Here is a 20139-nt window from a genome sequence, read left to right as displayed (position 1 = left end):
GTTTGCCTCTTGAGAGATCATGGCGAGGGTCTCGGCGCCGGCATCATCGTATGTCACCCACCACTAGAGATAATTTTACAAAGCCTTCCGAACAGAGCAATATCTCACGAAGCTTTCCATCCCAGCCAAGTATCGATTAGCTATTCAGAGGTATCCAGTTGTGGGTTGGAATGTGGTATGAAAAGCAACTGTAAAGGCCAAAGACACGGCCCTTTGATGCTCTCGAAGTTGCGTTGTCAAAAGCAGCGGGGGGTTCCGAGTCTCGGTGAATAAATAATGCCTGCTCGCAGCGAGTTCAGCGGGTGTGTGCGCTCTGGCAAGTGGACCCACTTTCTGCACAGTTCTCTACTATCCTATTCGTCCATTTCCCGTGCCTACCTCCTACCACCGACAGCAGAACAGTTGTGTATGGCTGTCTATTGTTGCCTTAGGCCACAGCATTTCAACCTTTTTGGGGGTGATTCAGTATGGGCTAGCGCTACAACCACCTGTACCTCACCCGTGCATCCACCTCAATTCTTTCCTGCCTCTCCACCAGTGCATTTTCCATCCACCACCACCCTTCACCCGCCAGGCCTTTAGACTACCCAGCACGTCACTTGTCCACTTCCTTTCTTCAATACCTCCTCTGGTCAAGATCAATGGTACTTGCTGCCTGGAGGCCATTTGTTAATGACTTGTAAGTTGTTCTCCTGCCCTCTGGTTACTGGCCCTGTAAGGGTCAGCAAGTTTCCCGTCACGAGCCATCAAGCCCAGCCTCGTAGCGGCGCGCTCCCATCCTGATATCCCCATCGGGTATGACCTCGGCTATCCATGGGATGCGCCGCGTCGATGGAGATGACTTTGCTTGATGATTCTGATGGTCTGGTGAATCGTCATGGCCTTCTGGCTTCGGCTGACTGCCACAATGGCATCGCCATCAACTTTCAGCCTCGTCTCCATCGACCGCGTCCCCGCGATGCGACGAGGCCGATAACTTGGTTATTATTTGAATTACACTGTATATTCTATGATTATCTCGGTCGCCAGGCCTCAATCATCACGCGTTCTTTGCGCTTCTTCCCCCAAGCGATCAGGCGATGGGCTAACGCCGTGTCATCCATAGCAGGCAGCCTTGACTTAGACCATCATCATGTCTAGCCCCCTCGAACCCGGTCCCACAAACGGGTACCGGTCGCCGGAGGGCGATTCCCCCTCCCCAATAGTCGCTGCCGGGCACCAGAGCGATAGCGATCTCTCAGATATGCGCGAGAATGCCACACGTCTCGCTTCATCGTCGCCGTCGCCGGACCCCAACGACTCGACCGGTTACATGAATGGCGCCCCTGACTTTGCTGAAACGGAAAGCTCTGGTGACGAAAATAACGCATCTGATGACGCCGACTTCGATATGGATGAAGACGTGGCGTCCGTTGTCCAGAGCGACGGAGCCGGTGATGTCCAATCCAGCTCCAACGACTCCCAGCAGCCCACGAAGCGGAAACCTGCCGCTAGAGAGGATGACTTTATCAAGGCGAACCCCGAGCTATACGGACTGAGACGGAGTGTACGGTCTTTGCCCGCTCACTTACATTACTGCACTAGCTAACAGCACTCTGTAGTCCCGCCCGACGCAACAGCGTAGAATGGTTGGTTGGACTCGATTTTTCTATCAGTGACTATAGCTGATGACATGGCAATAATAGGTCGATTCAACTGATGAATCCGAATCCGACGCGGCTCCCACCAATAGGAGAACCGTCAAAAGAAGACGCGTCGAGACACCCAGACAATGTAAGCTCCATCACCTTTGGGCAACTCGATGAGAGCGGCTTTATCAATGCTAACTTCCATTTCTGTAGCTTCGAAACGAGGCACGCCGGCACGACAACCGTCGACGGATTCTGATTCCGACTCCGATAACTACGGCGGTGCCCGCGCAAAGAGTCTCCAGAAGAAGGCACGGCGTCAGCGTGAGGCCCAGCCGAACCTTCTCACCGAGAAACGCTGGTCGAGCAGGCGGGCCGCCCAAGTACAGCAGGGTGCCTACGAAGAGAGCGATGTCGATGACGAGGAAGACGGATCCGAGCTCACGCCCAACTACTACGCAGCGGACGTTGTTGACGACTCCCCATACATTGACAAAGTTCTTAGACACAAGCTCAAGGATGATCTCGAGCTCAGTTGGAGTTCAACGAGGAACGATTTCGAGTACTATATCAAGTGGCAAGGAAAGTCACATCTTCACGACACATGGGAGACGACGGACACTCTGCGTGGCATGCGAGGCTACCGGAGAGTCGAGAACTACTTTCGAACCATCGTGGAGAATGAGCTTCTGATTCGCTTTGGCGAGGATATCCCTCCCGAGACCAAAGAACAGTTCTTCCTGGATCGCGAACGAGCCGAGGAAGCATTGGAAGACTATACCAAGGTGGACAGGATCGTCGCTGTCCGCGATGGCGATGATGAGACTGAATACCTCGTCAAGTGGAAGGGCTGCTACTACGACGAGTGTACATGGGAAGCAGCATCTGCCATCAGTTCGGACTTTCAGGACAAGATTGACCAATTCTTGGATCGGTCTTCACGCTCATGGGTTTCTGACCGCAAGGAATCGAATCCGGAGACGCGGACAAGAATGACCAAGCTTGAGGCGCAACCCGACTACATCAAAGGCGGCGAACTGCGCTCTTTCCAGCTCAGAGGTCTCAACTTCTTATGTCTCAACTGGACTCGTGCCAACAATGTCATTCTTGCTGATGAGATGGGTCTCGGCAAAACTGTCCAAAGCGTGTCGTTCCTCAGTTGGCTGCGCAACGAGCGCGAGCAGGAGGGCCCCTTCCTCATTGTCGCGCCCCTCAGCGTCATTCCTGCATGGGGCGATACCTTCGACAACTGGTCCCCTGACATGAACTATGTCGTCTACCTCGGCAATGAGACATCTCGCAGCACCATTCGTGACAACGAGCTGATGGTCAATGGCAATCCCAAGAAGCCAAAATTCAACGCCCTTATCACCTCTTACGAGATGATTCTCCAGGATTGGCAGTTCCTTCAGCAAATCAAATGGCAGGCTCTGCTTGTCGACGAGGCCCATCGCTTGAAAAATAAGGAGTCTCAACTGTATGCGAGACTTGTCAGTTTCGGTGTGCCTTGCAAGATTTTGATCACCGGCACACCCATTCAGAATAACCTAGCTGAGCTTTCCGCACTAATGGACTTCCTCAATCCTGGCAAAGTCGTCATCGATGAAGAGTTGGAGAATCTTGCTGGCAATGACACTCAAGAGAAGCTGCAGGACCTGCACAAGTCAATTGCCCCTTACATCTTGCGTCGCACAAAGGAGACTGTCGAGTCCGATCTTCCACCCAAGACCGAGAAGATTATTCGTGTCGAGCTTTCGGATGTTCAATTGGAATACTACAAGAACATTCTCACCAGGAATTACGCCGCACTGTCCAACGCCACAGGCCAGAAGAACTCATTGCTGAACATCATGATGGAGCTGAAGAAAGTCAGCAATCACCCTTATATGTTCCCCGGTGCCGAAGACAGAGTGCTCGCTGGTAGCACCCGTCGGGAGGACCAAATCAAGGGTCTGATTGCTAGCAGTGGAAAGATGATGCTCCTCGATCAACTGCTCACAAAGCTCAAGAAAGACGGCCACAGGGTCCTCGTTTTCAGTCAGATGGTCAAGATGCTGGATATCCTCAGCGACTACATGGCTCTCAGGGGCTACAAATTCCAGCGCCTTGACGGCACGATCGCTGCGGGCCCTCGTCGTATGGCAATCAACCATTTCAACGCCGAGGACAGCGACGACTTCTGCTTCCTGCTTTCCACCAGAGCAGGTGGCTTGGGTATCAACTTGATGACAGCCGATACCGTCGTTATTTTCGACTCCGACTGGAACCCACAAGCTGATCTGCAGGCTATGGGACGTGCTCACCGTATCGGGCAGAAAAAGCCTGTCAGTATCTATCGATTGGTGTCGAAAGAAACAGTCGAAGAGGAGGTTTTGGAGCGAGCTCGCAACAAGCTTCTGCTTGAGTACCTAACAATTCAAGCTGGCGTTACTGATGATGGTAAGGCATTCCGCGAGGAAATGAACAAGAAGGGCCTAAGGATCGACGGACCGAACTCCGCCGAGGATATACAGTTGATCCTTAAGATGCGCTCGCAGAAGATGTTTGAGCAAAGCGGCAACCAGGAACGACTGGAACAACTCGACATCGATTCAATCTTGGAGAATGCTGAAATCACGAAGACAAAGGTCGACGACAAGATGAACCTCAGCAGTGGCGGCATTGACTGGGACAATTTCATGCAATACACCGATGTCAAGGTGGATGACTTGGCACTTGACTGGGACCAGATCATTCCTGCCGATGAACTTGCTGTCATCAAAGCCGAGGAAGAACAACGCAAGAATGAAGAGTACGTAGCAAAGGTTGCTGCTGAGAGCGCTCCACGTAGGGCGACAATGAAGAATCGGAACGAAACGGACAGATCCGACCGCCTTGCGAAGAAGCGACAGAGGGAGGAACAGCAACGCCGGGAAGCTGAAGAACAACGTGCCCTGCTATCTGATCCTAGACGCCCACTGAACGAGAAAGAAACGCGGAACCTTCTCAAAGCCTTTTTTCGTTACGGTTCTATGGAGGACCGCGGTGACGAAATTATCCAAGAAGCCCGACTTGGCGAACGCGATCGTGACTACATCAAATCCATTCTAGACGACTTCGTAAAGACTTGCGAAGATGCACTCAACGACAATAACGCACGTCTTATGGACGATGAACGGAAACTTGGAAAGTCATTGACGAAAAAGGATAAAAAAGCTGTTCTGGTCGACTTCGGTGAAGTGCGGAAGATGAATGCCGAGACAGCTGTCGAACGCCCGCGACAGCTTCGCCTGTTGAGACAAACCATTCGGAAGAATGATGATTTCAAGACATTTCGCCTTGCTGACGCGACCAAGGCCGCGCATTACTCTTGTGAATGGGGGGCGCGAGAGGATGGGATGCTGCTTGTCGGTATCGACAAGTATGGGTTCGGCGCTTGGGCACAAATTCGGGATGACGACGAACTGGAAATGTCGGACAAGTTCTTCCTTGAAGAGCACCGTATCGAAAAGAAAGAGGAGCGAAATAAGGGAACCGAAAAGGTGGTCAACTCCCCTGGTGCTGTCCATCTCGTTCGTCGTTCGGAGTATCTGCTCTCTGTTCTTCAGGCCAAGCACTCAGGCGACCCGCTAGCTCACAGAGCCGTCGAGAATCACCATCGTAATAACAAGAGGCTGGCGAACGGACATCGTCGCAACGACGTTGGCAGTGGCGCGGCATCTCCTGCTCCAATGGTCCCTAAGAAGAGCGGTTCACACCGAGACAGAGAACGCAGCCACACCGACCATCATCGCAGCCGTAGCAACGTCGATGAAAAAAGCACGCCCCGTCCAGACTCAAAGAGAAAGCACTCTGGTCATGACGAGGGCCGCATCCCCAAACATCGGAGAATGGACGAGACGCGGCGCACAAAGAGCAATGGCGATGAGCAGCACTCTCCGAAGGCTGATCGACCCCGGCACCGTGATGAAGGCGAGCGCAGCAACAAGCACCGCCGCCCGGAAGATCATCGACATGGAGACGATCGTCGTCGTTTGAGCAATACCCCGCGAGCCAGCCAACCCGATAGTGAACGGCGGAATCAAGCCTTGCGCCGACTTGACCAACTCCGCAAAATGGGAGACAACAAGGAGGAGAGAGAGAAGGATGCGGATGCCATGCTGTGGTATCTCCTGAAGCCCGTCCGAGGGAATTTTGAGGCAATTCTTGTCACGACGAAGGAGAGAATCAAATCCAGCAAAGAGCGTGCTAGAATATTTGGCGAGGAGCTGGTTGTGATCGGTAACTTTCTAGACCGCGAATTCGTTCAAGAGCGAGACGATGCGCTCAAGAACCGCTTCTGGTAGGTCTTGTTCATCCTGTGGGCGATAAGAAGCTAACCAGACCATAGGGAGTTCCTGGCGAACCTATGGCCTGTTGACAGCACCAGTAATGAGGTGACGGGCGAGCGGTTGAGCGCCATGTATAGAGTCCTGCGGGACAGAGAGGTGAAGAAGCACAACGGAGGCAAGCCGGCAGCGGCGCCAACGAATGGCACGGCAGCCACCTCCTAGGTGTAAAGTCTAACATCATAAAAGCAACGGAGAGACGCACGACCATTTGTTTTGCGCAGTCTTGATTCAGTCTCAACACGTGTCTAATTTCAGCATTGGCCTGGCGTTTCGGTATTAAAGGGGAAGTCGATTTTTTTATCGAGGCGAGGGAATGAAAGATAAACTACATACCCGGACTTGCATGGTACAGGACGACCCGATTTGGAGTTTTGCGAAAGCATCATGTCTTCATCTCCTGCGGTTGAGACTTGTGGAGATAAGGAAGGTCAGGCTGGTGTGGCATACTTTAACGGTTGACATGGCGGCGGCAAGCAAGCCTTGCGGCATTGCAGCGGCCGGTCACATGACGTTAGCCTTGCGAATGTCCCAAGGAGCGTAGCCTTGTCGGCCGCGACGCAAGTGGGCATGGACCGTCTATGCCCACGGCGTTGGCTCACATCGGTACTGGCAAACAGCGAAAGGGAGAGGGTCGCGTTTCAGCGCCCCTAGTGGAGAGAGAGACCCTGTCACTCATGTTAAATATTTGCAAGCAGCGAGAAGGGAGTTGACGCGCGCGCACACACTGAAAAACAACGGGAACCTGCATGTGTCTAGGTTTTGTTTTGGGGCCGGTGGGAAGAGGCCTGATTCATGAGCATGGTGCGAGCGCGCAGGGAGGGTCTAGAGAAAGCCCATCCACCGGATATGTCACGGCGCAAACAGCATCATGAAGAGGCTGCGGAAGATATACCGTTCTGCTTATCGATTCAATATTTCTTGTCCCGTGATTGCATTGGTGCCTGAAGCCATATACCGGGTTTTACATACCGGTGCAGGTCGCAGAAAAACGGTGGGCGAATGTCTGGCGGTGTCATGGGCCTGAATCCGCTGTCAAAGCCTGTCAAAATTCTAAGGGCCAGAGTATTAACCGAGGGCGCCTGGCAGCCGGCCGTCTTTGGGACAATTATGGCCCGAACTCTCGGAAAGACGACATCACGTTGAACGCCAGACGAGTTGAGACTGCCATGTCATCTTGCGATTAGTTGTAGGTAGGTACATTAACGCTATGGATCGTTCCGTGTCAGGGCGTGGGACGCCTCTATCTGTCAGCACTCCAGCCCCCTCGGGCGTTTCTGGGGCAGCGTGTGTGCGCGCGCACGCGTGTGGTGCCCGGCGTAATGAAGCCCTCGCTTGCGGTAGCCTACATTGTGAGACGTGTGATGGAGTTTCCATATTCAGGACGAGGCCGTTTTATACAGAAGGGCAGGTGATATTTATATACATGATACTGATGCGACGTGATCCCGGCCAACTCCGTACGTGAAATACCTCCTGTAGACCAAAACTTGGGGCCCGAACTCTTCGGTCCCGGCAGGCCGATGCCTTTCTATGAATACCTAGGTAAAAAAAAAAAAAATGATAAACGCCAAGTAGTCACGTAACGAAAACCCCTCTTTGAATCGTGCTCAGTCTATCAGGGTCTCCATCCCTTGAGGAATTGACCCAGGGGATATCGTCTCAGCGGACCGCCGTCTTTCATGCATAGGCGTTGTGGGGCGTCCTTCGTTGTTGTTATTGCCTCCGTCAATCGTGACACTGGCGTGCGGTAATGATTTCGGCCTTTCCGACAGAGACGGTTTTGACATCTTTTCAAAAGGTCTCGCAGGCAGGGAGGCGTCATCCTCCTGCGCCTTGGTGACCATATTCTCAGCACGCTTGTAGACGGAGCTTTGAATGGGCTTCTGGATGGGTCGCAGAGGCGGGAGGAGCTGGGACTCGAGTTTGTCTTCAACGTATTTGTAATGCTGGTTGTCCAACTTGCCAGCCAATGTTTCCTGGGGCATATCGGCAAGCTCGCGGTTCTTCTGGGTCTTGAACGTCTGAGCGACGCTGTTCTTGGGCGGCTCAGTTGGCTTCTTGTTGGTCTTTCGGGGCTTCTTGGTGGGCGCCCTCTTGGGTTTCTTTGCCGACGCGTCGCCTGCGGAAGCAACCGAAGCTTCCTGGCCAACAAAAGAAAGCTTACTTTGCTTGGGCTTGGCGGCCTTCTTCGAGGCCTCTGCGGCCTTGATTTTGGGGCTTGCCGTGGGCGTTGGAATGCTCTGGACGGGGTCAACAAGCTTGCGCTTCATTGTCTCTGATGCAGTGCTAGAATCAGACTTGGTAGGCGAGCCTGGCGTGGGTGAAATAAGCTGCACTTCGAGGTTGTCCCTGACAAGTCTGTCCCGGCGCCGCTGATCCTCTCCCTCGCTGAGGTACGCGGATTGGTCACCGCGAGGCTCGTCGAAGCGAGGCAGAGCGGCCCAGTGAGCAACATCGTCACATTTTCCACGAACCACGAGGTCCCAGCAGTCCTTGAAGTCATTGTGCTGCGGTTCTGAATCCGTGTTGATCCAGGCGGTGAAACCGTCCCGACGACTGCGCGTGACCTGGCAGAGCTCCTTTACGAGCCTTCGAACGCCTGGGATTTTCAAGCTTGTTCCGACAACAATGACCGCGTCGGGACGCGACTTGAGGTCCACGCTCGACACTCTCCCAATGGCCTCTTCGTCCGGATTGAACTCATTGTAGAGCACCATCCTGGGGCGCAGGCGACCAATGCCGTGACTCCGTCTTTGCTCGTACTGGGTTCGAAGTTCGTCGATTGTTTTGCACTCCTCACACAGCGGAGCCTCGTGGCCCACGAAAAGCTCCGTCTTTAGCGGTCGGATATCGGTGCATTTCGAGCAGACCATGTGCTCGACGCTCCCGTGGAGCTGAATTGTTTTGGGCCATGGGCCCTTGACATTGAGGGGAACATTGGTCTTCAATGGCTCCATGTTCGTGTCGATGCAGTCGACGTTTTGGCTATAAAGGCGTAGGAGTCGGTTCTCTGCGGCAAGCGACGCCAGTAGGTGGTGAAATTTGGTGGGCTTGGCCGCCTTGACCATGGTAGCCAGGTCGCAAATCATTTTGTGGAATTTCTCGGTGGAGGAGTCGTGCTTGTAGACTGAGGCGTCGAACAAGTGTTTGCCCGAGCCTTTCATTTTGTGCTCATTAGGGAGTGTCGCGAAAAGGCCCGTTTTGGACCGAAAATCAGGAATGCCGGCAGAAACAGAAATGCCAGCACCCGCAATTACGACGATCTTCTTCCGTTTCTTTAGGGCAGAGACGAGGCGGGCCAGGTTTCTGTCATCCACATCGCATTCATCCAGGTTGAGATGCTCCGTAGTACGCTCCTTGGGCGGTGTTACCTTGCGCCGCTTTCGGGGAGGCTGGCCATCAGGGGCATCGTCGGCGTTGACGTTGATTGAATCGGCAGCGTCGTCGAGCTTGATGGCGGGCACGGAGTCGTCAGCAAGCTCCAGCTTGATTGGTGATTGGGCTCCGGAGGGCATGGAGGACGTGGGCGAGGGGTATCGTTTTGACGCGTCAAGAGCGACTTCGGGCGACGAGGGTATTGATGGGGACTTTGACAGAACTGAGAGGGGCGAGGAGAGAGTGGAACCCGAGGGAGAAGAGATCTGATGGTGCGCGTCGACGTCCATATCCGAGGAGGCGGAAGGCGTTGTGTCCATTTTGAGGTGAGCGGTCGGGGAGGAAGGGGAGGAGGACGAACAAAACAACCAAGAGACGAGGCGCAGGTACATCGGCGAAACGTCCTATACCATGGCGATTGTTCGACGCTTTACGGGGTTGTGAGGTCCTTTCTCCGAAAATTGTATGAAAGGGTTTTCGTTGTTGGCAGGAAGGTGAGAAGAAGTGTCGTTGAAGAAAGACGAAGTGTGGAGAGCGGACGGGCGAGGGTACCTTAACAAGTACATAACCGTAGCATTTGCTTGCAGACGTACATGGATTGGGGGGAGCACGGAGGAAGAATGGGGGGCGGAAGGTGGATGTGGGAGCGGACGTGACTTGGAACACACGCCAAAAGCGAGACGGGGTGGAAAAGCCTGAGGTGCCGTCAACACAAGTCGGGATAAGCCCGACCAGCAGCAGTGCGAGATCAGATTGGTATGGATCCTGTCAGGGCCGGCGCGGCAGCAAAGAATGCGGGTGGTGGGTGGGTAGGTGTGGGAGGGAGAGAGGGAGAGAGACAGAGAGACGGGAGAAAGAAAGAAAGAAAGGGTAGGGGACGCGGCGGCGGTTAGTGCTTCGCTGTCGCGCTCTGATGAGCTGGTACTGATGCTGATGCTGCTAACTTCTGGGTTCGTGCGCACGCGCTCCTCTGTGTTTTGGTTCCGACTTTTCCAAAGCAGAGAGTCGCCCACCTAATCTCACGTTAGGTCTTGGGTTTCTCTTCTCTCCTATTCGGCTGTAGGGAGTTCTAGCTTTTAACAGTTGACGGGTTAGCCCCACTGAATGTACATGTCCGCCTCAATTTGCAGAAAAGATACATTGATCCCCGACCTTCCGTCTGTTCTCTGGCCTCCCCTCATCTTCTTGTCTTTCCATTTCCCCTCTTCTTCGACTCCCCTATGCATCCCGTCGTCTCCCTCCCTCTCTCTGTCTCTCTCTCTCTCTCTCTCTCTCTCTCTCTCTCTCTCTCTCTCGTCCTTTGAGCCATGCAACCTCTAGGGTGATGACGGTCAGCCCGTTACTTTACTACACTAACAAGAAAATGACTCGGCATGTGCCTCGGGAACAATGTTCCTTTATCCCGCACCTGGCCCGTCTTCTGGACATGATTTTCACGGACCAAACCCTACATCGAGTCCCTGTCCCCCCCGCGTCTGGACAAAAGACAAAAACATTGTTCCCAGAGTTTTGAACTGCAATGCCTCGGGGTGGAGTTGTGTTCTTGAACAGGAGGCAATGCCTGGAAAAGGTGATCAAAGATCAAAGGCTACATGGCCGAGTTGCGGGTTGGAATAAGCTTACGGCGGCTATCCATCCAACAACGGTGAGTGTGGCCTGTCGATCCAGCGGTGAGCTGCAGTAAGATGCAACACGACAGCAACGATTCAACTCGCCCTTAAGTCTCCATGCGGGGCCCGTCTCCACGACTGCCAAATGTCGGGTGCGACTGCAGTTACCCATCGCCGTCGCTGTTACGGCTCGTGCGGTCTGCAACTACCATCTCATCTCGCCACAGAAACCAGAGTTGGCAAACACGACGTCAATAAGCGGACGAGCTGAAGACACCCCAACAGAAAAAGAAGAAGGGGGGGACTTAAGATCGGGCATTGATGGTTTTATCGAGCTGGGCGGGTGCCTTTGTCCCGTCTAGGTGGCTCGATATTGAAGGCTTGAGCAAAAGTCTGTTGTTTATCCTGGTGTCTTTGCCGTCAACAATGGCGTCGGTCCACGGCAAAGCAAGGCGGCCGAGAGTCTCGGGGGCCAAAAGTGACAAAAACACCACATACAACACATGGGTCACAAGGTGGAAGAGTCGGACGGAGTGGACACTCACCCGTTGCCCGGAAACACCTCGGATTCTGCCCTATTTGTTCAGTGTTGTGTTGTCGTCCACCCCTGTCACAATCGACGGGGTGCTTGGCTTGAGATGCAGGGGTCATCGGATGGACGTCACAGGTCCCTTCCTTCCCCACGAACACAACTTGCGCCTGCAAACTTACATCAACCACAGCACCTAAGATAGTGTACTCACAAGCCAGCCTCAGTGTGGCTCAACTTGTCACCGACCCCCTCCAAACTAGGCTTAGCTTGGAAGAGTCAGTCTCCACCCCGCCTCGAGCCTTGGGCGAAGTTGAGGCTGAGGTAGAGGTGGGTCGAATGGGGCTCCTTCATTGTTCAGCCCCGTCTCCATTGGTCCGTTACACCTGGTTAAGATTCGCGGTCCACCTAACAAGTCAATGTTAACGTCTGGAATGGGATGCATCCTTCCACACTCCAGCCACACTTCGCATCACCTTTCAATTATCCTCGCATCGTGCCATCAAGCCTCATCAAGGCCACCACACCAGAACGACATCATCTCGTAGTTGCAGTGTTCTGTAAGAAGTGCCGCGCCTGGCTCATCGCATGATCTGTCACAGACTTCGTTCAATCTGATCTTAAAATGAGCTTCTGCCGGCTGTCAGAACTGCTGCCTTGAAACAATCACTCTAGCCTCGTCTATTCGCCGCGGTGGTCACTTATGGATACACTCGCGCAATAGACATCAAGTCCCCGAATCGATGCCGATGGCCGAATCGAAGATGCCCCTCATTCTCGAAAGCGGCATGAACGGGCCTATGCAGGTCGACCAGCTCGACGTCGATGACCTCTTCGGCGACGGCGTTGGTCTGTCCCTCCATACCGCCCGCCCTCCTACCAAGCATTTACGCCAGAGGATAGATGAGCTGCGGACTCGCGGTTGCTGCCAGTGAGAAGCCACTCCTTCCATCAGCGGACCTTGTCGTTCACTCACACTACCTATATAGGGGAGTAGCATGGTCGAAATCCGGCGCCATCGCCTCCATTTCCCCTGACGGAAAGACCTTGGAAGCCAGGTTTCTCCGCTCTCATCCCGATGATGGTAATTGGGGTCTCAGCGAACCTACAAAGGTTGACCTCATCTCCATCAACGCCTCTAGCCCCATAGTGCACTTGGCTTGGGCTTCAACAGCGAACCCCGAGCTTGCCGTCATCGATGCGACTGGTCGAGTTGCCATCTTAACTTACTCCATCACATTGAATCGCCCCTTTGCGACGCGAAAGTGGGATCATGATCCGAGTGATGATCTCCACGCCATTGTCGGCAGCTACTGGCTTCCACTTGCACCCCAGGCCAAACAGGTAACCTCCCATCAGACCCCCGTCACTCCTTCACGCAACTGACTGTTCAGTACTATGTGAGCCATGGACCGGCCGTCAAGGATGGCAACCAGTACCGGTACGAAAGCTCTTTCGTGCATGCCTACGGCCCCTGGCATCCTAATACCTCCAAGAGCGCTCTCCTATGCGTCACCACAAACGGCCATCTCAAGATGTTCTGGGCTCAGAACAACAACAAGATTGAGGAAACCACGCTTGAACTCGAAAGTGTCAATTCTTCGGATGATTTGATTACGCATGCAGCGCTGCACAGCGATAAGAGTAGGCACCAAGTATGGTCCTTTGGTGGCGAGATTCTCTGACAAGCTCTAGGTAACCTATGGATTGCCCTGGCGACAACCTCAAAACAATTGCGCCTTGTGCGAGTTGGCATCAATTGGGGCTTGCCGCAGTCTCAATCCGACAACAAGCCGCCCCCGGGTAGCCAGGCGCTCAACCCAACCCTGCAAGAGAAGCATGTTGCAATCACTAGCTGGCTGCCCAGTGGCTCGTCTACCACACCAATCGACTCTGCCGCAAACCAACTAACCCACCTGGAGATCCTACCGTCAACTCTGGACCACACAGGCCAGGGCTGGGCTCCTCTCATCATCCTCGCAGTTCGCACTTACTTGCCAACACCCAACACTCCCTACCAGGAAACACAAAGCATTATCGACAAGTGGGAGGTTCTCAATGACCAAGCACAGAGCCTTCATCCGGCGTTCGAGCAATTGGGAAGTCGCAGAAACAGCACAGGTGCGGGCCCAGCTGTAAGTTAGTCCATCCTGTTGACAAAGAGTTGGGTCTAACAGTCAAAGCCCACATCCCGACTCAAAAAGCACGACCCCGTCATCGTCAACAAGGTCATCATTGGCGTTCACACTCTTCAGTTTGGCAGGGTCATTTGCTTAGCCTTCAGTGATGGTTCAGTAGAATACCGCGACAGGTTCACCCTACAGGAGATCTACAACGAGATCAATCTTGATAGAGTCATGACACTGAACCAGGTGGGCTTCACCTTCCAGGATGAATCGCCTTGTATGTCAAACTTTGGTGCTTTACGTTCGTGCTTCGACTCACCGGCTGCTTAGGTCTGCAGATGGCATTTTCCCCAACCAACTGTTCCGTTGTCAAGATACAGGACGATGGCAAGGCCAAGTGGAGCAAGCTACATTATCCCTTGGGTGACATTGGCAACTCCAGCCAAGACGGTAATATTTTGATTGTCCAGTCTCTCCGTAACCATGCTGACATTGAACAGCACCATATGCCGCCACATTGGCAGCATTGACAGTAGCTGCCTCGACAGCAACGTTCAATAACATAAACTACGACGATATCCTGGCTGTCGCCCGACCATACGCAGACAAGAAGCGTACGTTTGCTTGATTAGCGCTCATCGACTGCGATAGCTGACCCCTTGTAGGTTTCACATTCGATTGGATCAACGAGATCGTGCGCATGCTCAAGGTTCCCGTCGACTACTCCGAGGATACCCACCACGATAGTCTCGTTAGAAACAGCTCTTTGCAGATGTGCTTGAGCATCCTAAACCACCTTGGCTACAAAGGCATGTTCCAGCCTCGTTCCTTTGGCAGCAAGTTCGCTATGCTGGCGCTCAATGCGCGCAACGTCGTCATTCTCATCACAATCGCGAGCAACACCCCCGTCAACATCCGAGAAAAGCTCAGCCCTCTCGACGAGCACGAGGTTGTTGAAGCGCTCGCTGGCTGCGCAAAATGGTCTCTCGACCTTCTGTCCTGGCTCACAGATTCTCTCTTCGCCCTCCTCGATGACCCGCAATTTCTTGCCCTCCTCACGCCACAGCGCTTCTCCGAAATGAGCACCTACCTACAATCCCGCTCCGATGTCTCCCTCCACCTGCTCCTGTGCTCCTCAACACGCGGCTTTCTCTCTGCCGTATGCCGCCGTATCTTACACCTCGAGATCCTCTCAAATCGTGCCATTGAGTTCTACGAGCGCCGGGCCGCCATGCAGAACGCCACTGACCCATCTGCACAGGCCAAGGGTCCGCATGTCGTCCTCTATAAGGCTTACCAGAAGATGCAGCGCGTCACCTCGGGCAGCCTGATCAAGGTGCAAGAGTTTGACCGTCTCCTCACGGTTCTCAACAACGACATCCGCTCCGCATACCAGAGCTCACTCGCATCCCTAGCGGCCAAGAACCCCCCCGGCCCCGGCGGTCAGAAAGCGATTGACGCACAAATTAAGAATGCCCAGATCCACTGCGAGCTCAACATGCTGCTCGCGTCGTCGCCGCCGCCGGCTTTTCATCACGTCCTCCTTAAGTTCTTCAACTCGGATCTCAAGGCGTACCGCGCCCAGGCCGATCCCTCCAAGCTCTTCTTCGCCGACTTTGACCTCCTCGAGATCGACGACGATCGCCGCACGCTGGCGACGCGTAAGGCCAAGGGGCGGTATATCGACGTCTTCAAGCGCATCGAGCTAGCCGCGCCGCCGGCCCGCGGCACGAAGGAGGGCGACGAGGCTAAAATGGCGCAATGGCGGCGGTGTGTCCGGTGCTCGGCGATCATGGAGGATGTGTTTGGCTCTAGGCCAGGCTTCACATTCGTCCTGGCTCAGCAGAGGAAGTGCTCCTGCGGTGGCCACTGGGGTCTCCTGCCCAAGGGAGCTCTCATAATCTGAAACAGTCGATAGACGTAGCAGGATACCAAGGAGGATTGAACAGATTTGTTGGAAAGACCTCGGGTAATTATTTCGAGAACTAGGGGTACTGAACCCAGCTATAGCCAGGGCATGTGAATAGAGAAGTATAAGATGACCCGCCATTCGCAAGTTGGATATGTTTACACCCATTTATCGGGTTTAATCAGACATAAGTCCGACAACTTTCTAGTTTTCCAACGCCTGTGAAAGACAAAAGGACTGCGACTAACAGGAACACGCAGAGTAGCAGATCGACAAGACAAACCGCTGAAGGGTGATTTGGCGCTGAGTGAAGCATGGAATGCCATGATCGTGCTGAGGAAATTGCTCGAGAGAATGTCGGCCGTTTTGTGTCAAGCACGATCTTATTTTTGCCCTTAGCCGCCGTGCACACAAATGCAAAGTCGGGTCGTGCCTACAGGCATATAATACAGTCATCTCCCACCAAGGTCATGGCGAACTAGTGAGAGGCGGGTCTTGGTGGTACTCTCAGGCGATGGCGGGGCCTCTCTTTGGAAGCAGCTATGAGTTGGGCGCTAAGGTCTATGCCGGACCACCATCATTCACGTTTTCCCGAATGAAAGGTGACTTTCGGCAGCAGGAAGCCGCGGCGGGAGGTTGTGGTAGCTGGCGGAAGTCGCGTCGAAGCCTGAAGGCCTTCGCAATAGCGTTGGAGACTAGGCTCGTGATAGGAGTCCTGGTCGGAGACTGTGCGTTGCTCCCCCCAGACGGGAGAAAACGGGATCGGGGGCCTAAGGGGGCAGGGAGAAGAGGGGAGGGGGAAGGGGGGATGAAAGGGGAATTTCTGGCCAGTGAGTGCGATTCCTCGGTTTCAGCGTTGACTCGAGGCTTTGAAGACCCCTTGGAACCAGCCATTCCCCATTGTTGGTTCGTGTGCCGTTTCGTGATACTTTGGGCATTCAATGGAGCCTACGCCTTGGGCTTTGCGGCCGAGCTCGACATCGTGGTCTATTCCCAGCGGTGAGTGATAAGAGTATCAAAACCCTCGACGTCGTCGGCACATCACCATTGTGTAGGATTGTGAAGGCGTACAGCTTCTTTGAATCGGCATTTCCATCGTCACAGGGTACAACCAGAAACTACACGATGGTAGGTTTGGAAGGTCTGTCCAGACTGTCAAAGGACCAGGGGTTTTTTTGGTCCGTATCGGCTCTCATGTCATTTGGTTCGAGTCTTCGGGGGGGGGAACTGATCTGTCGATAAAAGAGATTGCCTCGACATGCCTTATCTCTGAGAATGTTCTAGATCCCGGGTTGAGAGCATCGGTAGATGTAAGCAAGATCAAGGAGGCGTTTCTGGAACAATCGCAAACTTCTGGTATTCGGTGGTCATCAATGTTGGTAAGGAGATGGCCAGGCTGCATCTTCAGCCCATGAACCACGCCTAGGATCCCTCGGTACCAAGTGACCGTTGTCCAGTGGTTCGCCATGGGACGAGAAGCGGATGCCTGTTTCTCCCGAACGAGAAGGTGATTGCTTTCTCATGTCACCTCACCTATGTCAAAGATAGCCAGCGGGTCGGTGTTGTGAGGCTTCCTCCCTGAAGGCTTCACCGTGTGCTGCAGGCCTTGCTGCCGCATGTTCAGGCGTGTGGTCCATGCGACTTCTAAGCACGGCCAGTGTAGAAAGCGTTGAGTATCCACCCCCCTTCCCCCCCAAGACACTTCTTTGCTTTTGCTAGGCACTAGATCGAAATGGCTGTGTTGTCTCTGCCGTTGCCCCAAAGGCCCAGTCCGTAGTGAGCCTCCTAAGGATATTTCGACGTCCGTAACACAACCTCCACAGATAGCAGACACAGTCGTTCCTGGCCAAAGAGCTGTGGATGCATGGATTCGTACAGTCCCCGTCGGCAACATCATTGCTGGCAAGATGCCTAAGCGCCGGTCCCATAGGTGAAATAACCCGCAGACGGGTTTAGGTAGCCAAACAGCATGGAGGCGGAGCTCAAGTATATGTCCTGGCGCGGATCATATGGGCCATGAACGAATGACGTGACGCGTAGGTCGGACGTGATTCCTGGAGTGTGCCATTTGAACCCCTTTTAATCCGGGGGAGGTTTGTATCCTGGAAGATGATTCGTGTAGCAATAAGTATTCTTCAGGGCTGGAAACCGCTCAACATCCCTGGCCATGGGGCTGTGAATGATTCCACTGCCTTGTCAACCGCTGTGAAGATAGAAACACTGACCGTCGGCGTAGGGATAAGCTGGCACCAACCAACCAAGGGTCCCTGAGATGGGTGCGCCACATCTCCACCGCCACATCTTAACGGTTCTGGTAATTACCAGGCACGACGCTATACACTAAAGAAAGTGGTTGTTGCTAAAGGATGGCGAGCCGATGGCATGGCATGCTGGCCAAGACGCCGGCTCTTGAATGAAACTGATTAGCCGACTTAGGTGCCATCCGCAAGGCTTGGTGCAGCCGATGGCCCATGAGTTGATGTGAGCTAAGTGGTAAGGCATGCCGGAGTCCCTCCCACCCTGCAGACCCGAGATGAAGTACTGGTGGTTCGGTTCGATGACGAGCCCTTGTAGGGCTTACGCATGGGGGTATTCATTGGTTCAAGAAACAATACACTTGATATACGGATATGAAGTTGGCTGGGCGAGTGGCCGTCAAATTATTCGAGAGACCGAGAGGTAATTTGAGCTCAACGATCTCGTCTCGGCAATGGCCATTTAACAGTCGGTATTGGCCCGTGGAACACGATACGACGTTGAAAAGGCGGCGGTCCCTGATGGAAAGGAGGGTTGATGAATTGAGATTGGCAGCAGGGGTCGTCTAGAAAGAGCAAAGAAGGTTCGAAATGCGAACTGCGCCCCCACCTTGCATCACTACCTGTAGGTAGGTACCTTGGTACATAGACTGCCCAAAGTAGCCACCTACCTACAGATAGGTAGGCTCTGGCCTCACCAGGGTGGAAGGTCGGCCAATCATCACGCAAAGGCTTATCGTGACCAAGGCCAGTTACTCGGTGGCTCTCCCTTGCCTTTTCCTGCCCATACGTACGTATAAACTGGTAAGGATGGTAGAGGCGGGACTGCCTGCCCAATGCGGTGTTGGTCGCGTTTGATACCGCCCCCAAGCTCTGTGAGATGGGAGCATACGTTTATGTTGCCGTCCACGTCGAAGCCGTCTGGCTCATCCATCATCATCGTAATTACAGCTCACGGCCAACGAGACGACGTACTATGTACACTGCCTTAATGCAAAGGCCCGATCGAGCCGCTTGAGCAAGCAACCAAGCATGAGGTACGTATTCATCTCCGTTCTGTTACCTACATGGTACCTATTGCTTTCTTCATCTTGCTCGATGGAAGGAACTCGCCAACCGTGTGGGCTTTTTCCTAAAGTCTATCTGCTTGAGCGTCGCAGACAGTGCACAATTTGAGTGCTCGTCCTGTCGCAAGAATTCATCAGCTCAAATTCAGTCCGTTTCATCGAGACCTAAGATGACGGCTACATGGCCACCATTTCCTAGCACCAAGACCCGACGCGACATGACAAGCGCATTTGCCACGCCTCTCCTACACAGTCGGATAACAAACATTTTGAACTTATTCCCGCTTTCGCTGCCGGGGACCTATGTTATTATTGTGCGATGACAAAGTCGGCACTGTCGCCTGCAAAGAGCTTCATCCGCCAGTCGCCGGCATGCATGCGGCTGTTCCTGGCGGCATCTGGCATGCTTCATGGCCGCTTCCACCTTATGCGCTCTGCTGGTTAGATCGTTCTGCTGAGTGACCTGCATCACGCAAACTGCCTTGACCCTATCAAGACGGCCCGTTACCCCTTGAATCTTCCGGAAGTTCGAGCTGTGCGGGTTCCGTCGTTTCTCGCATCCTCGGAGGATCGATCGTAGAGGCCAGGATGTTGGGAACAATGAGCCAGTTAGAGACAAAAGGAGGTGAGAACTGAGCAGCGAAACAGACCGACTGCCTCGATGGCTCACGAGCAATCGCTTGGCGTCCGGACCGTAATGCTTGGGGGAGGCTATACTCATCCATTTATTGTGCCAGCACCAAGTACGGATGTGTAGTACCAAGTGATACCATAGCCGGGGGTGCCGCCGCTCCAAAATGTCATCTTGACAAGATGCGTATGGTGCTTTCCGTTCCTTGGCCTCCCTGATGGTTGCAGGAGGTAATTGGTGGCGGTGTCAATTACAACCGTTATCTCATGGCGCGCTAACTTCCTGTTCGAATTATGAGACCCTCGGATTCTCTTCCCCGTTCATCCTTCGCCGTTCACCCTGGTAGGACATGGGAGGGCGTGGCCGGAGCAAATAGGCACATGGCATTTTCCTGTTGCGACTTTCATCCAAGTGGATAAGGAGAAAGATGACTTTGACAACTGTACGGATATGCTAGATGGATGAGGACCTTGGGGCACCACCAGCAACGTGATTGGCTTACGCTCAGAGTGCACCGTCCAGAAGCGAGCTGGACACCGAACAAGAAAAGCCAGCAATGTTTGGGAATGGAACGGGGGATAATTCCAAAGTACAGAATGGACCATGTGAGTTATTGCTACAGTATCCGTACTTCTCACT

At 53.7% G+C, this 20139-nt stretch overlaps 3 protein-coding genes across 3 annotated transcripts; 2 read left to right on the top strand and 1 right to left on the bottom strand.

Moving 5' to 3' along the window:
- Positions 1–1132: 1132 nt before the first annotated feature.
- GLRG_03957 (SNF2 family domain-containing protein) lies at positions 1133–6160 on the top strand (the record flags this gene model as incomplete). The annotated part of the gene is made up of 5 exons (XM_008094642.1): positions 1133–1546; positions 1602–1628; positions 1686–1773; positions 1842–5949; positions 5998–6160. 5 exons carry the CDS (start codon positions 1133–1135, stop codon positions 6158–6160), a joined length of 4800 nt encoding a protein of 1599 aa, XP_008092833.1.
- Positions 6161–7605: 1445 nt separating this feature from the next.
- GLRG_03956 (Sir2 family protein) lies at positions 7606–9693 on the bottom strand (the record flags this gene model as incomplete). Its single annotated transcript, XM_008094641.1, has 1 exon — positions 7606–9693. The coding sequence occupies one exon, from the start codon at positions 9691–9693 to the stop codon at positions 7606–7608; it is 2088 nt and encodes a 695-aa protein (XP_008092832.1).
- A 2583-nt stretch (positions 9694–12276) lies between these two features.
- GLRG_03955 (RNA polymerase II Mediator complex subunit Sin4) lies at positions 12277–15544 on the top strand (the record flags this gene model as incomplete). The annotated part of the gene is made up of 8 exons (XM_008094640.1): positions 12277–12443; positions 12502–12856; positions 12907–13156; positions 13208–13647; positions 13696–13915; positions 13969–14088; positions 14139–14252; positions 14304–15544. 8 exons carry the CDS (start codon positions 12277–12279, stop codon positions 15542–15544), a joined length of 2907 nt encoding a protein of 968 aa, XP_008092831.1.
- Positions 15545–20139: the final 4595 nt, after the last annotated feature.

This window comes from Colletotrichum graminicola (assembly GCF_000149035.1).
Source record: "Colletotrichum graminicola M1.001 genomic scaffold supercont1.12, whole genome shotgun sequence".
Taxonomy (NCBI): Eukaryota; Fungi; Ascomycota; class Sordariomycetes; order Glomerellales; family Glomerellaceae; genus Colletotrichum; species Colletotrichum graminicola.
The sequence above is the reverse complement of the archived record's forward strand: the minus strand, read 5'-3'. Positions and strand labels throughout refer to the sequence as shown.